The 14,396-nt window shown below is 29.9% G+C and overlaps 2 protein-coding genes across 8 annotated transcripts in view; both read left to right on the top strand.

Moving 5' to 3' along the window:
• The first annotated feature begins 3,325 nt into the window (after positions 1 to 3,325).
• LOC122529370 (probable cytochrome P450 6a14) lies at positions 3,326 to 9,942 on the top strand. 5 transcript variants are annotated; one of them, XM_043655441.1, is made up of 7 exons: positions 3,326 to 3,416; positions 5,118 to 5,215; positions 5,868 to 6,206; positions 6,520 to 7,042; positions 7,654 to 7,875; positions 8,298 to 8,549; positions 9,303 to 9,942. In XM_043655441.1, exons 3-7 carry the CDS (start codon positions 5,871 to 5,873, stop codon positions 9,470 to 9,472), a joined length of 1,503 nt encoding a protein of 500 aa, XP_043511376.1. In that variant the 5' UTR covers positions 3,326 to 3,416; positions 5,118 to 5,215; positions 5,868 to 5,870; the 3' UTR covers positions 9,473 to 9,942. The 5 variants fall into 5 exon arrangements, with proteins under 5 accessions (XP_043511376.1, XP_043511374.1, XP_043511375.1 ...); XM_043655439.1 differs by having other exon boundaries at positions 5,865 to 6,206; XM_043655440.1 differs by having other exon boundaries at positions 3,327 to 3,370; positions 5,865 to 6,206.
• Positions 9,943 to 12,048: 2,106 nt separating this feature from the next.
• LOC122529368 (probable cytochrome P450 6a14) overlaps positions 12,049 to 14,396 on the top strand; it is an 8,589-nt gene continuing 6,241 nt past the window's right edge. Inside the window, exon 1 of one of the 3 annotated variants that reach the window (XM_043655432.1) lies at positions 12,049 to 12,135. The gene's annotated coding sequence lies outside the window, so the exon portion shown is untranslated. Of the gene's footprint in view, positions 12,225 to 12,530; positions 12,768 to 14,396 lie in introns of those variants that run through there. The other 2 variants (XM_043655433.1, XM_043655431.1) reach the window with 2 other exon arrangements.

Here is a 14,396-nt window from a genome sequence, read left to right as displayed (position 1 = left end):
GATTCACTAATGGCACATACAATTTAAATGGAACATAAAATTTAAAAGGATTACCGTTTAATATAAATATTTATTTATGATTATCTCTTCAAACTGCCTTATTCCAAAAACTCAAATTCTATTTATCAATTTCCAGGAATTTTAAAAATAACACTGACATCTGAATTAATTGCATAAACAGGAAGATTAAACAGTTATTTTTAACTCAAATCCTACTTGGGAATATCGAAGTATTGATCGATCGAGTGGGCTAAATTGTAATTTAATTATTGACTGAAAGGAAAGCTCAATCAATTGATAGCATTAATCAAGGATATTAATGCATATGAAAATAGTAAGAAAAAAAGATTAGATAATATTTTTTTTTATTAAAAGTTTACTTCGAATAGTGACCGATCACCAATGTATAGCATCAGAATAATGTCAGAATTTTATTAGTATAATGTCAAGATATAATATCCGAGTTTCCAGAAATAAAATTTTAGAAATTTGTACTTTTAATCGGTCAATGAAGAGGAGGATTGCTGGAAGATTTAACAAAAATTAACGTGATCTCGCGTTTTCATTATTTTTGAATAGACTTGTATTTGATGAACAAATCTCAAAATATTATGCCTTCCTAAATGTGTAAATTAAAAATTAATTAAGTTTAACTTGCAACATATAAATTTAATCATTTATTTAACATAATATAGTTAAAAAATTAATCCATTATTATATTCTTATGTATTATTATAATTTGCATCATATAAATTTAATCTATAATTGGTATGCATCTTATCTTATTGTAAATTGCATGTTTGTACTATAAATTTTCTACATGTAAAAAGTAAACGAGTTTTAAACTCACTAGACTGGCAATTTGAAATTGTCATAATAATAGAGATAATCGCTTGTGTTTTTTTGTTATCGACACTTGTGTTACAAGAATTCTTAGAAGTAATTTACTTCTTACGTAAAGAAAGAGAATAGCAAATGTATGATGCGGAAAAATCGAGGAAGTATGCTTACATTTTTTGTTCTGGATTAAGGCAAGAAAATCAAGAAGTTGATAAAAATGGGATTTTTATTTATTATATTCATCGCGAGAGTCGCAATTTTTTATCACAATTTCTCTTTTATCACATCGTATAGTTTTAATGTTCAGATAGAATTAATTATATATTAAATTTATTATATTTATATTATATTTATCAAACAAAGTCTGAACAAAGGTCTGGTTATCAAAGATAGCTATCAGCAGATTGATTCGATTGTGTCTAGTTTTAGGCTATCTAAGTATTTATAATTTCATGCAATCAGTAACAGAAGATCAGTTCGTTTTCGATCGTCTTGCATTGGGTGGTTGCATTAGGCTGTTAAAGAACTGAATTTAATTCAGTATATATATATATATATATATATATATATATATATATATGATTTAATAAATATATAATATTAATAAATATATTTAGTAAATATCTATATATTAAAAATTAATATATATATTTAGTAAATATATATTTAAGGTATTAATCATTTGTTTATATTGCAATAAAAACCATAATTTTTTGTTTAGGGGTATCTAGTAGATATTAGAAAATAAGCATTTAATAATTCTAGTAGAAAATGCTATTAAATAATATTTACTGTTACTATAGATAATGTTTAATATTTTAACAATAATTAGTAATTAATAGTTATTACAATAGTTAATTATTTAATATTTAATATTATAATAATTAATATTTACTATTACTATAGACATTAATCTAAAAATATTTGTCGAATTAGAATTGTGATTGGGATTTTGTCAGTTTTACCGATTTGAATTAGTGATTGAATTTCATCTGTTGCGTTCAACATTATGTACGTACATCAAACATATTTTCACCGATGCAATGTATGCGTTTCTAGGAACGATGTAAGTGTTGCATCACAAATTGTTTCCACTGGTTATTATATAAAGATACATAATTATATATAGTCGATTCAACGAGTCGAGGCACCAGCTAAACGACGTAAATTGTGGATATGTTTCAACTGATATGACTTTATGTACTTAAAGGTTATATAATAATATAATTTATTTTAAAGCGTGAGCGGTTAAATTGTACGTCTTTAACCTGGCGCGTTTTCTGTTTCTTTATAAAAATAATATTGATACATACACATACGAATATTAAAGATAGTTATAAATGTAAATAAAAGGTTTTAGAAAATAGTAATAGTAATGAAATAATTTATTATTCAATATAATTATAATACTACATTATATCATGCATATGTTATAATTATAATAATATACAATTATATAATATAATTATAATAATATATAATTATAATACATATTGTACTATAACAATGTAATATATAATTTATTATTATAACACAATTCTAGCATTGTACGACAGAAATTGAAGAAATCCAAACAGTTCGTCGTTCAATCCTAATATTCAAAGTTCAATAAAAGAGAGTCGCCATTTAAAATGAGACCAGGTGAATTGATGTGGATAATTTCATTCGTGGACAAATGACCCAGTCATCCAAAAATGCCAAGAGCTTTACTTATCAAATCGACAAATAGAAACAACACAGTCACTGTAACCTGGGTCCCCGCCCATATTGGCAATGTTTGGAACGAAAGAGCGGACAAATTGGCTAATGAAGCTGCAAACTCATCAAACTCCAACCACTACAACAATAGCCTACCAGAAGAAACCACACTCTAAGAAAATAAACGAAAACTGGAATAAAAACTGGAAATCCTCATCCGAACCACGACAGAAAATAGTCAAGAACTACTTCTTCAAGAAGAGAGCATCGCCTGCACCCTACCAAGACACGACCAAGTCATCACCTCAAGAATCATAATAAGACACACAAAACTCATCCACTAACATCTCCTCCACAAGGAAGAACCTCCAACCTGCGAACTATACAAAGTGGTGGACTACATTGTTCTGGATTGCAGAAAATATACTGAAAAACGTCTAGAGTGCAACATAAAATCCACCCTGAATGACAACCTAATGGACAACACAGTTAAGAACCTTTTACAATACCTAAAACTAACAAGAGTCTACAAGAGACTACAATTACCTGAGTCGTTAATAAGAGTAGAGTTGACGCGACTTTTAAATAACGAAAAAAAAAGAAACAAAAAGTATTATCATCTCTCTGACTACATTTTTTAATTTTTACTAGCAGTACTCTATAATTACGACAGTTTGTCCAGTCGTTAATACGAAAAAATATAGTTTTAGAGCTTGTTGCTTATCACCGTGACTCATCAAATTCATAGTGTATTAAGCTTCTAATTTTAACGTCGGGAACAGTACGTACCCGAACGTTGTCAAACGTGACACAGAATTCTTTCAACTTCAAGGTATTGGATTTTGTTCTCTAACTAAAGCGACAGACTTTTTTTTAAGGTTTGTAGAATACGGTCTTGTATTTGTTAAATTTTAATTAGTCGAAATGAAGGATTTCGTATACTTTATGGATCTTAATTCATCGGACAAATATTGAAGTATTAACAGCGTTCGAGAAAACGTATGAATGAATCAAGAACAATATCTTTCTAAATTTACATATTTAAAATGAAATTTATACCATTTTCTTGAAATTTTGTTTAAATTTTGACGCTAGCGACAAGCTTCTCACTCTAACAAAAAATTGACAAGACAAAAACAAAGGATGTCGGAAAATTTTGTGAATTAGAATCGATATAATTTTCTTGGAAGAACACAGAAAAATACTTCCTTCATTTTGTAGAGACTTTCATCATAAATATAAATATTTGTCAAAAAAAATAACGCTCAGCTATAATACGAAAGGTTAATTATATTCTGACTATAAAATTTGATTAAATTATATATTATTATAAATTATATATTATATATAAATTAATTATTATGATTATTATATATATAATATACATTATTATATAATTTGTTTAAATATTAAACCATAAAATAAATGCAAATTGATTCTGCAACCTGAGAAGAAATGTTTCTTATATAAATAGTAATTTCCTTGTCCAGAGTACTTTAGTATATATAGAAAATCAACATATCTCTCACTGCATGCACTATGATAATTATCCGAATGACCAATTATTTAAATTCAGGCTGAGGACAACTTTTATTTTATTCATATCATGAGTTTTAGAAAAAAAAAGTAGAAAAATAGCTGAAATTAATTAAGTCTAAAAGGGATAAGAAGGGCTTTTGTCTAACGACAAAAGAAAATCTGCAAGATAAGATTTCAAAAGAAAAACCGAGACAGTGAAACCTTCTACTGCATGAAAATTTTCGATGCAGTAGAGGTTTGAAAATAGCACAAAATGACGACACACAAACTGGATCTCACGAAAACAAAATATTAAAAATATAATTGAAGAGAAAGCTATTGAATGAAATATAAATAAAATATATGACTGTAGAGGTTCAAACGCTTTTGTATTACGTATATACGATTGTCTGATTATTCGAACGAGTTTGTGTCTCGATTAATTCGATGCATGATCAGAAAATCTATAAGAATTCATATATAATAAAGTATTGAAACTAGATACGCGTAAAATAATTGAAATATTAATACTAAATTTTTAAGTTAAAAACATTTCTTTAAATTAATACTATTATCAAAATAATACTGAATAAATACAGTAACCAATAGTGCATTGTGTCACACATTGTTGACGGAGATAAGATAACATGCAAGTGGAAAACACTGTTTGAATGTAATTGGACTGAATTGTTAAACACATAAATTACGTAAGTCAAGATAATGCAGCCTTAGTTTTATTTTCGCTCACTTGAAAATAAAAGCACAATTTCAGATAATAAAAAAGGCACAATTGCTCTCAGATTACGAAGATAAATAAAATTATCAAAATTAGAGTGCTTCTACAATATTCTCGTGATAATGCGATGATATGTTATTCATTCGCCCTACTATTAGCTAATATATTAAAAATATTCGAAAGAAACATTGTCGACAGTCCAATAATAATTTCTTCGACAAAGTAGATGAATAATAAGTGATATGACAGCAAAATCAGTTTAAAGTGTACTTATGTAAGGTGTCCATATTTTATATAGAGAACAATCATTTTATTATTGTTTCAGTTAAGGTATCAGCAAAGTGCTGATTAGATAAAAAAAAACAGAGAATCCTTGATGTTCTACAGACAGAATCTAATTCAAAGAAGCATAGCTTAATTAAGGTAAATTTAATTTAAGAAAATATAGAAATCAATTTTAATTCAGCGAAAATAAATGTAACAAACATAGAAAATTAAGGGTAGAAGTTAATTAATTTAATAATAAAAGATCTAACTTAATGAAAAGAGATGAAAATTTAACGATAAAATAAAGAGTAAAGTGTCAAAAGTAATTTGTACCACTCATCGAAAGTAAAGTAACAATCGAGCAATTGAGAATGAGACGTTACATTAATTTAATAGCAACAAAATTTCGTCCAATAAAAACACATTTGCTGGCATAGGAAATAAAAGAAATTAATTAAACAGCGATTAATTAACTTAATCAACTTAAATGAAAGACGATTCAATAGAAAGAAATAAAATTTGCATGATGTAAACAGTAAAGAAGTAAAATACCATTAATTCACTGCTTGCTGAGGAACAATTAAATAATCGAAAATGTATAATTTAGTGAATAACTTTAAATAAATTTAATTTAAGTAGAAAAGAATTTAATACTGCAAGAAGTGAAAAATGAAATAGAACAAAATAGGAATGGGAAATAGTCAGACATTCGTTCAATTGAGTGAAAACCAAAAGTTTTGTTGCTCGAAGAATTTGTGAGAATTAATGCTTCCTTTTTCGCCGCGTATTTCGGAAACTGTTTCAGAAGAAAATGTTCAACAACTTGGAAATACTGTGGGGAGTCGTGATAACGCTGTTCACGCTCTATTGTTATCTAACGACACGTTACGGTTTCTGGAAGAGGCACGGAGTGCCTGGACCAGAGCCGGTACTTGGTTTCGGTAACATTCTGAAGGGAATGTTTGGAAAGGAATCGCTTCCAGATTTCGTCTCGAGAGTCTACAATGGTCACAAGAGCGAGCCTCTGATAGGGGTATTTTTAAGAACAATGCCTGTCCTATTTGTCAAGGATCCTGACTTCATCAAGGACATCTTGATCAAAGACTTCTCCAAGTTCGTGGATCGAGGATTCCTGAAGAGTGAGCCAGTAAGAAAACAAAAAAAGCCTGTGCATTTTGCTCCACGTCCTCCAAATTTTAACGAACGGAGGTCAGAATCGGGAAAATTCTACACGTAAAGGTTGGAAGAATATTCAGAGTTCCGCCGGTTTATTAATTTTCATTTGAGAATTAAATTCGTAATTACGAGAATTATGGATTATAAATCCGTCTTATCGAATCTCGATGAACACTGTGTGTCGTTCGCTCAAACAACTTTGTCTCGTGCCCATGGCCTTCAATCTCAGCTAACCAGCGACAAAACCTAATGACAGCGATGTTTTTTTCTTTTAACGATCACAGGCAGATCCGATGTCTAACAATCTGTTCGGACTGGAAGGAAAGAGATGGCGACCGCTGAGGACTCGTTTATCCCCGGTGTTCACCTCCGGCAAGCTCAAAGAAATGTTCCAGCTGATTCTGGAGTGTTCCGATCACCTCGAGGCGTATCTCGCCACGATGGTCGAAAAAGGGGAGCCGATCGACGCGAGAGAGCTCGCCGCCAGATTCACCACCGACGTGGTAGGAAGCTGTGGCTTTGGAATCGAAATGAACAGCCTCTCGGCACAGGAAAGCGAATTTCGACAAGTTGGCAAAGAGATTTTCTCCAACAGCCTCTACAGGGTGCTGAAAACCAAACTCCACGAAATCGAGCCGCGGTTGCACGCGCTTCTCGTTCACCTTCTGCCGTGGGACAAGCCAACGGAACTGTTCATAAAGATCACCAGAGAAACGTTGGAGTACAGGGAGAAAAACAACGTCTTCAGGCCTGACTTCATGAACATCCTGATGGATCTGAAAAAGCATCCCGAGAAGGTAGACATCGGTTAGTGCCACCACGCTTCATTTATGGATTTTACAACGTGTTTGCAGCAACGAGCGTGAACCGAACACCGACGATTGAAAAATTGTCTTGTCACTTAAGCTGTTGTAACTTCGTAGAAGAAAATCATACGGTATACTTGGTGTCATTTCAAAGTGTAAAGCTTCTAATTCTACTAACTTCGTTTTTCTTTCAAGGACATCCTCACGAATTCTCGAAAACGGGAGGTTTCTTTTCACGACTTGCCTCACCGTGGTCTTGGAAATTGAAAATTTTTGAAAATTGAAAATACTAACACTAGAATTACCAACAATTTGAAGCATAAAATTTCCATTGGAGACATTAAAATAAAGAAAACAGGGAAATTCTATAAGCTCTTACTCTACGAGAGATCATTTAGATTCTTAAAAGTGTCATAATTTTTATCCGTAAAAAAAAAATCGATCACTTAAATTAAAAATTGGTCGTTTCGACGATTCTGGTAGTTGTAGTGTTAAGATTTTCCTAAAACTGAGACGAAACTTATTACAATTTCTTGAATAATGTTCAAACGTATATATAATATATCGATATAATGTAACAATTATTAATAACAATTTTTTTTTCTATTATAGAATTAACGCACGAGTTATTAGCCGCGCAAGCATTCATTTTCTTCGCGGCTGGCTTCGAGACCTCCTCGACGACGATTAGCAACACTCTTTACGAGCTGGCTTTGAATCAGGACATTCAGAAGAAGTTGCGAGAAGAAATCAAGCAGTTCGAGGTGGAAAATGGCGGGGAGTGGAAGTACGAAACGATGAAGGAAATGAAATACTTGCACAAAGTGTTCCAAGGTGAGAACGTCACGATGCTTCGCGTTCTGTAAGTGACCGTCTAAATATGCCATAGTTAAAATATAATTTTAATTTTTCTCGGCCATAGTTAAGAGATAATTTTCGACTCAGGTATCGTACACGCGTTCTACGCTTTCTCAGAGAAAATGAAACGACACGTCGAATTGGTGTGTAAAACTGAATAGAAAATAAGCCAATCAAAACGCATAATGTACATGATTTTTTTTTTTTTTTTTTATTTAGAATGACCCGCCAAATACCATGATATCTCCGTTATACTGGCTTTTTATATTATATTATATTATTTATATTATTTTCATATTATTACATTCTGGAATTCGCGACATCGGCGAGTATTTGAGTGTGCAGAATTAGTGCAAATTTCAATATAATGATTTGTTCGATTATCGTTCGATTTGCAGAGACGCTGAGGAAGTATCCACCTCTGGTAATTTTGAGCAGAATGTCGATCGAAGACTACACGTTCGAGAACACCAAAGTAACAATTCCCAAAGGAACGTTGCTCTGGATACCAGTGTTTGCCATTCACAGAGACCCGGACATCTATCCGGATCCAGAGAAGTACGATCCCGAACGATTTGCGGAGGACAAGTTCAACAAGATCCAACCTATGCAGTATATGCCATTTGGACACGGACCGAGGAATTGTATCGGTACGTGTTTGGCAATAAAAAAAAAAAAAAAAAGAAAAAAAAACTCGCGGTGAAACGTCTTTTTTCTTTGAATAATCTTGTCTGGTTCACAAAATCATCTCCTTGCTAACAATTGTCATTCGCATTCATTCACACTTGCATTTCAACGTTCGAGTTTATTTGACGCAAGAGAAACAAGCTTATTTTCAAATTACATACTGTACAATTATTTAAATGAAAGATAACAAATTAATATCAAAATAAACGTTGGAATTAAAATTCGAATAATTTCGTTCGAATGGCATTAAATTCAAAAAAAATTGACTAAATATTAAATCTATGATGAAGTAAAGTGCCAATGGTCCTTAATAAGGAACAAAATACAAGAATTTTGATAAAAAAAAAGAGGCTTTGACAACAATACTAAAATTTAATTAATCTCGTAAAATTGTTTATGAATGATTGTTTATGAATGATCACTATCTCTTTTGTAATAATGAAAGATACTATCTTCTTGTTCGAACATTATCCCCAATTAATTCAGATAATAAAAATGCCCATCCATTTGAATAATAGTGTCGCGGATATTGGATAAAAACTGCACAAGAGGCTCTACTATATGCACAAATAAAACATTAGCAAATCATTTCTCGCCTACTTTATACTTAATTAATTGATAAATAATTATAATAATACTATTGTAATAATTATAATAATGTAATTAATATAATTACATTATACTTGTTATGCTTAATATTGAATAATTTATTGCAGGTGCACGTTTCGCGGTATATCAAACGAAGATTGGACTGATAAAGATCTTACGCAACTACAAAATCGACGTTTGTCCTGAAACACCGATTCCATACAAGTTCGATCCATTTATGTTCATTTTGACACCTTCAACCTCGTTGAACTTGAAAATGACCAGAATAGAGGATTAACGTGGTTTCTCCGTTCGCTCGAAACAATCGAAAGTTTATCTTTTTACCAATTTTTCTTTCACTGGCAAAATCTGTAATGCGATGGAAATTTATGTCTCGAAATCGGTCTCGAAACTAAATATAAATGTAGACTGTTGCGTTTTTTGTAATGTAAATAAATTGGGTGACCAAAGGTGGTCAAAATATAAAAATTAGAGTAAGCAATAGGAGAAAGGTTCATAGTACAATAAAGAAGCTTTCATTCGTACTAATTACGTCACACTGATGATAACGAAATGTTATTAGGTAAATTTATCGAGATATGACATCTATGTACGATCTATTAACGAGTCATTAATTGATTTCTTTGACGTCATGATTTGAGCCACGAAAGTATCTATTTATATATTTATGTCTTCCTTCATTATCTCAGCTCTCAAAGAGAGCGTTGAAAAATTTAACAATGCTTATAAATCTTTTATTATATATAAATTAAATTTATTTTTAAAAAAAACTAGATATTAATAAATACGACAAACATTTAATTCCTGAATATATATTTATTCTTTTTATTTTACAAAAAAAATAATATATATATATATATATATATATATATATATATATATATATATATATATATTTAAATCATTTACTTTCGAGATAATTAAAATTATTAAAATAAATTAATTAACCCTGATACAACAGGTGCGAAATAAATTTTACTTATTTTATCTTTTTAACAAAATTCATTTTCATTACTTTAAACTATTAATAATATTATTAATTTTTAATTATTACTATTTAATATTTAATTACTAATTACTTAATATTTAATTACTAATTTAATTTTTAATTATTACTAAAATATATTTTTATTTTATAAATCTTTTCTAAAGTTACATACTGCGGCCAGTTTCTTCTGCGATTTATCTAGTTTCTTTCTTGTCATATACAATTTTCCAGACTGTGACAATTAATTTGTCATATACAATTTTCCAGACTGTGTCAATTGATTTGTCCTTGATACTAATTGCGTTTTAAATTCTGTATCTCGTTAGCATTACGTGTAGTTCTCGAAGTCGATTAATTCTAATGTGTTATTTTTGACCCGTGTTGAGAGCTACTCGAATGCAATCACAGTGATGGAAGTTGCTTAGTAACTCAAACCTAATTGCACTAACGTACAAACGCCAACTGGCCATCACGTGTCCGCCAAAGTGCCGAAGTGACGAAAACTGAAGAAGATAAAGAAATTAGTTTCTGGTAAACGCTCCGAAGAGGAAAAATGTGTGCAGCAAATCGAAGCAATTATTAATATTTTTCTTCTTTTTATTATTCTTTTCTATTTGTTGTTTGTAAGCAATATTTCTTTGTCTTCTTTCGCTCAACATGCACAAGACGTTTCTAACAGTGAACAACCAAGTGTATCAAATAGTGACACTGAATCCGAAATGCAAGAAGACAATATATCAGAAACTGTGGATAATGTAGTTCCAGGAAACCAGGAATTTGGACGTAATTGGCAACGTATTTGGACCTAGCAAGGATACAGCGATTGTATAAATATAAAAAAATATAACTTTATTATTCAAATATATGATTATTATTTGTTCCTATATGCTTCTACATGTTTCTATATGAGTCAGGTGTCTGTCACTGTGTTGGTACAACATCAATGAGGATCTTGGACCGTCACTCTGTGTTATTATAGTATCGGTGAGCCGTTTGGGCGATAAATATGTAATTAGTGGAATATCCATATGAGTCAGAAATGATTTCGGCACTGCAAGCTTCAGGCTTCCGGTTAAAACGAAGAAATTTAGATATAATTACTATTTAGAACGTTTATCGTTATCGTCTGTACCAAAATGAATAACTTTCATTATAAACTGAGAAAATCAATCATATGGACTTCTATGTTCATGATCATTATCTGGATCCCAATTAATCGTATACGACTGAAGCAAGATAATCGAAAAGATAACAGACAACGATTTATTATTCTATTTTACACGATATTCACTTGAAATTCATTCAAAACTGACGATCAAATATAGAATAAATAGAATGCAATAGAATTCCGCTTTTAATATAATATATATTATAATTATATATAATATAATATATACTATAATTCCGTTCTTAATCTTTTAATTTTCCGGTTTTATATCTATAAACGCAAATCAAATGATCGCCAACTGCCTGCTAGATAAAGTATAGAGACCAAGTATAAAATAAATAACTCCGAAAATATAATAGTTTTCTCGTAGAAATCCTATGAAGAAATGAATCTCCATTTTTTTTTTCTTTTTTTTTAATGGAACAATATATTTTTTGACCTACTAGTCGATCTGTTAATAAATGGAATTTGCGTAAACAGAGTTTCTTTTTCAAAAGTTCATTACTATGCAAAATATTTGTAAAAAAAAAAAAAAAGGAGAAAGAAGGAAAAGAAGAAAAGAAAAATCACTGAAATAACTAAGATTAAGATAACTAAGACTAAGATAGATAAGAAGTTACTGACAATCAAGAAAGAATTCAAGAATTGCCGAGCTGCAATAAAGTAGGGCGGAAGGTGGGAGTAAAATGCAGAGGTGGGAAAAGTTGAATTGTTTCATAAGAAGACTGCAGTATGAATGAGTTAGTATAAATCCGTCTTCAATCAAGTGTGGACACGATTATTCGTACGTTGAGAAAATCCAATATTCTAGTTTCAGTTCAGACACTAATTTCTGTATTTCGTATGAAATTTGACGAGTGTGTTTGACAAAATTATTAGAGAACTACTCGTTCAGAGAGTGAGAAAGTCATAATTTGATGTTGTTCGTCTCTTAAATCAAGCTATACAATTAAATCGTATTATCGGCAGATTAATTGGTTAACAAGTCATTATTTTCTGCAAACTTATATCAAAAGATTTGTGTCGGGAAACCACTGATTAAATTTTGCAAGAACTATTCTACAAAAGACAAAGAATAATATAAATGATACTTTTGCATTTATATTCTAAAATGGAATCATATAATTATTAATTAGTGCAGCTCATTATTTTCTACAAAATTAAATTATTCGCGGAGAAAAATCATTGGTTAAATTTTGCAAAAAGAGGATCGTGTGAAAAACGAGGAAGTGTAAATGATATTTCTTTATTGGATCTGCAATTCAAATGAATGCTCCGGAGGAGATTGTAATTTACTGTCATTAAATTTTACCATACGCGTACTCATTTGAATTTCCTTGAATCAATAACGAAGAATGATGTAACGATAATGTGTTTACGTTGGATTCGTGATTTACACGACTGAGAATTGTAGATGTGAGTACGCAGTGGATACGTAAATATTATCTATGATAATTTACTAATCCCAAATACTGAAAATTTATGAACACTCTCACAATGCACTATTTTATGTGTACAACGATTAAAATTAAATTTATATTAATTGCGATTAATTTAATTTAATAATTAAAATTAAAAATACAATTGTAACTTACGATGATACTTTATATTTCAATTGCTATACAGACAAGTGAATAATATCTATACTTATTTACTTAATGATTGGACAAATAATTTTTATACTTATGTAGTGTTACTTTTACTTTTATAGTGGAATAATATTTATACTTATTTACTTAATAATTGGACAAATAATTTTTATACTTATGTAGTGTTACTTTTATTTTTATACTGGAATAATATTTATGCTTATTTACTTAATAATTGGACAATATGTAAGAGTATAATCGTGTCAATGACAATGAAAAATTGTCGATAATTCAAACTGATGCAACGATACACTTGGTTTCACTTTAAAGCGTGAAGCATTGTAGATCAGATATTAAAAAATATTTTTCATAAATACAGTGAACACAGTATTCAAATAATTAATAAACGTTACACAATTCCTTGTTACCATTAACGCTCAACTCGATCAACTACAAGCATTACGCCGAATTATTTTAATTGAGATGATTTCATACATTTTATAGACAATGACGAGCTAAATCGATTAGTGTATTAAAAAACATACAATTTCATTTCATTAAAAAAATACACGACTTCAGAAAGACAAACTTGACCATTTCTTGTCTTCTGTGCATCAACATTATTAAAAATAATAATTGTATCAATTAATTCCCATCCTGAAACTATTCAACTTTTATTTAATTAAATTTACTAAATTGCGAATTAAAATTACTAAAACAATTAACTAAAATATTTTTCAACATGATTAACCGTTTCGAAAATAAAATTCTACTTCTACTCTCAAATAATGCATCCGGTAAATACAAGCAGAACGTGATAAAATCGATGCAGTGCTATTGGGTGTGTTTAAGATAATAACGAATCTTTATTATTACAATATCGTTTCATTCCAGTGGAAGGATCGCACTGATTAGTTTTCGACTTTGTAATTACTTTCGCAATTTACGAGTAATTTTAGTTAGTCAAGTCTTCGGTATTATTTATAACGTTGTTTGTTTTTCATTCATCTTCGAATGATTAAATTAATGATATAATAAAATAAACACAATTAAGTAATTTTAAACGAGATAAATTAACTGTAAAGTGTGAAATAAAATATAAACTGAGAGATCAAATAAACAGTGAACAAACAAATCATTACGCGTTCGTTGCACTTTTATAATATTCTCTGAATGTCAATAAATTGTATTAGTCATATTGTGTTTAATCATGTATATTATTAGCAATAATGCATCTATTATGCGCAAGACAAACAACATAAATTGATAACCTTGAATAATATTTCTTTGCTTTGGAGATATGAACAAATTTTATCAATAGAAAAATTGCTCGATATAGAGAAGGTCATAACTAACTAAACCGTTTCACATTATAAAATTATTGAGATTGTGTTAATATTGCGTAAAAATCTCGCAACTCTCAACTCTCAAGAGTGATAAGAAATACAAAAAAAAA

Source organism: Frieseomelitta varia, unplaced genomic scaffold, assembly GCF_011392965.1.
Source record: "Frieseomelitta varia isolate USP_RPSP 00005682 unplaced genomic scaffold, Fvar_1.2 scaffold_285, whole genome shotgun sequence".
In the NCBI taxonomy this organism is placed as follows: Eukaryota; Metazoa; Arthropoda; class Insecta; order Hymenoptera; family Apidae; genus Frieseomelitta; species Frieseomelitta varia.
The sequence above is the reverse complement of the archived record's forward strand: the minus strand, read 5'-3'. Positions and strand labels throughout refer to the sequence as shown.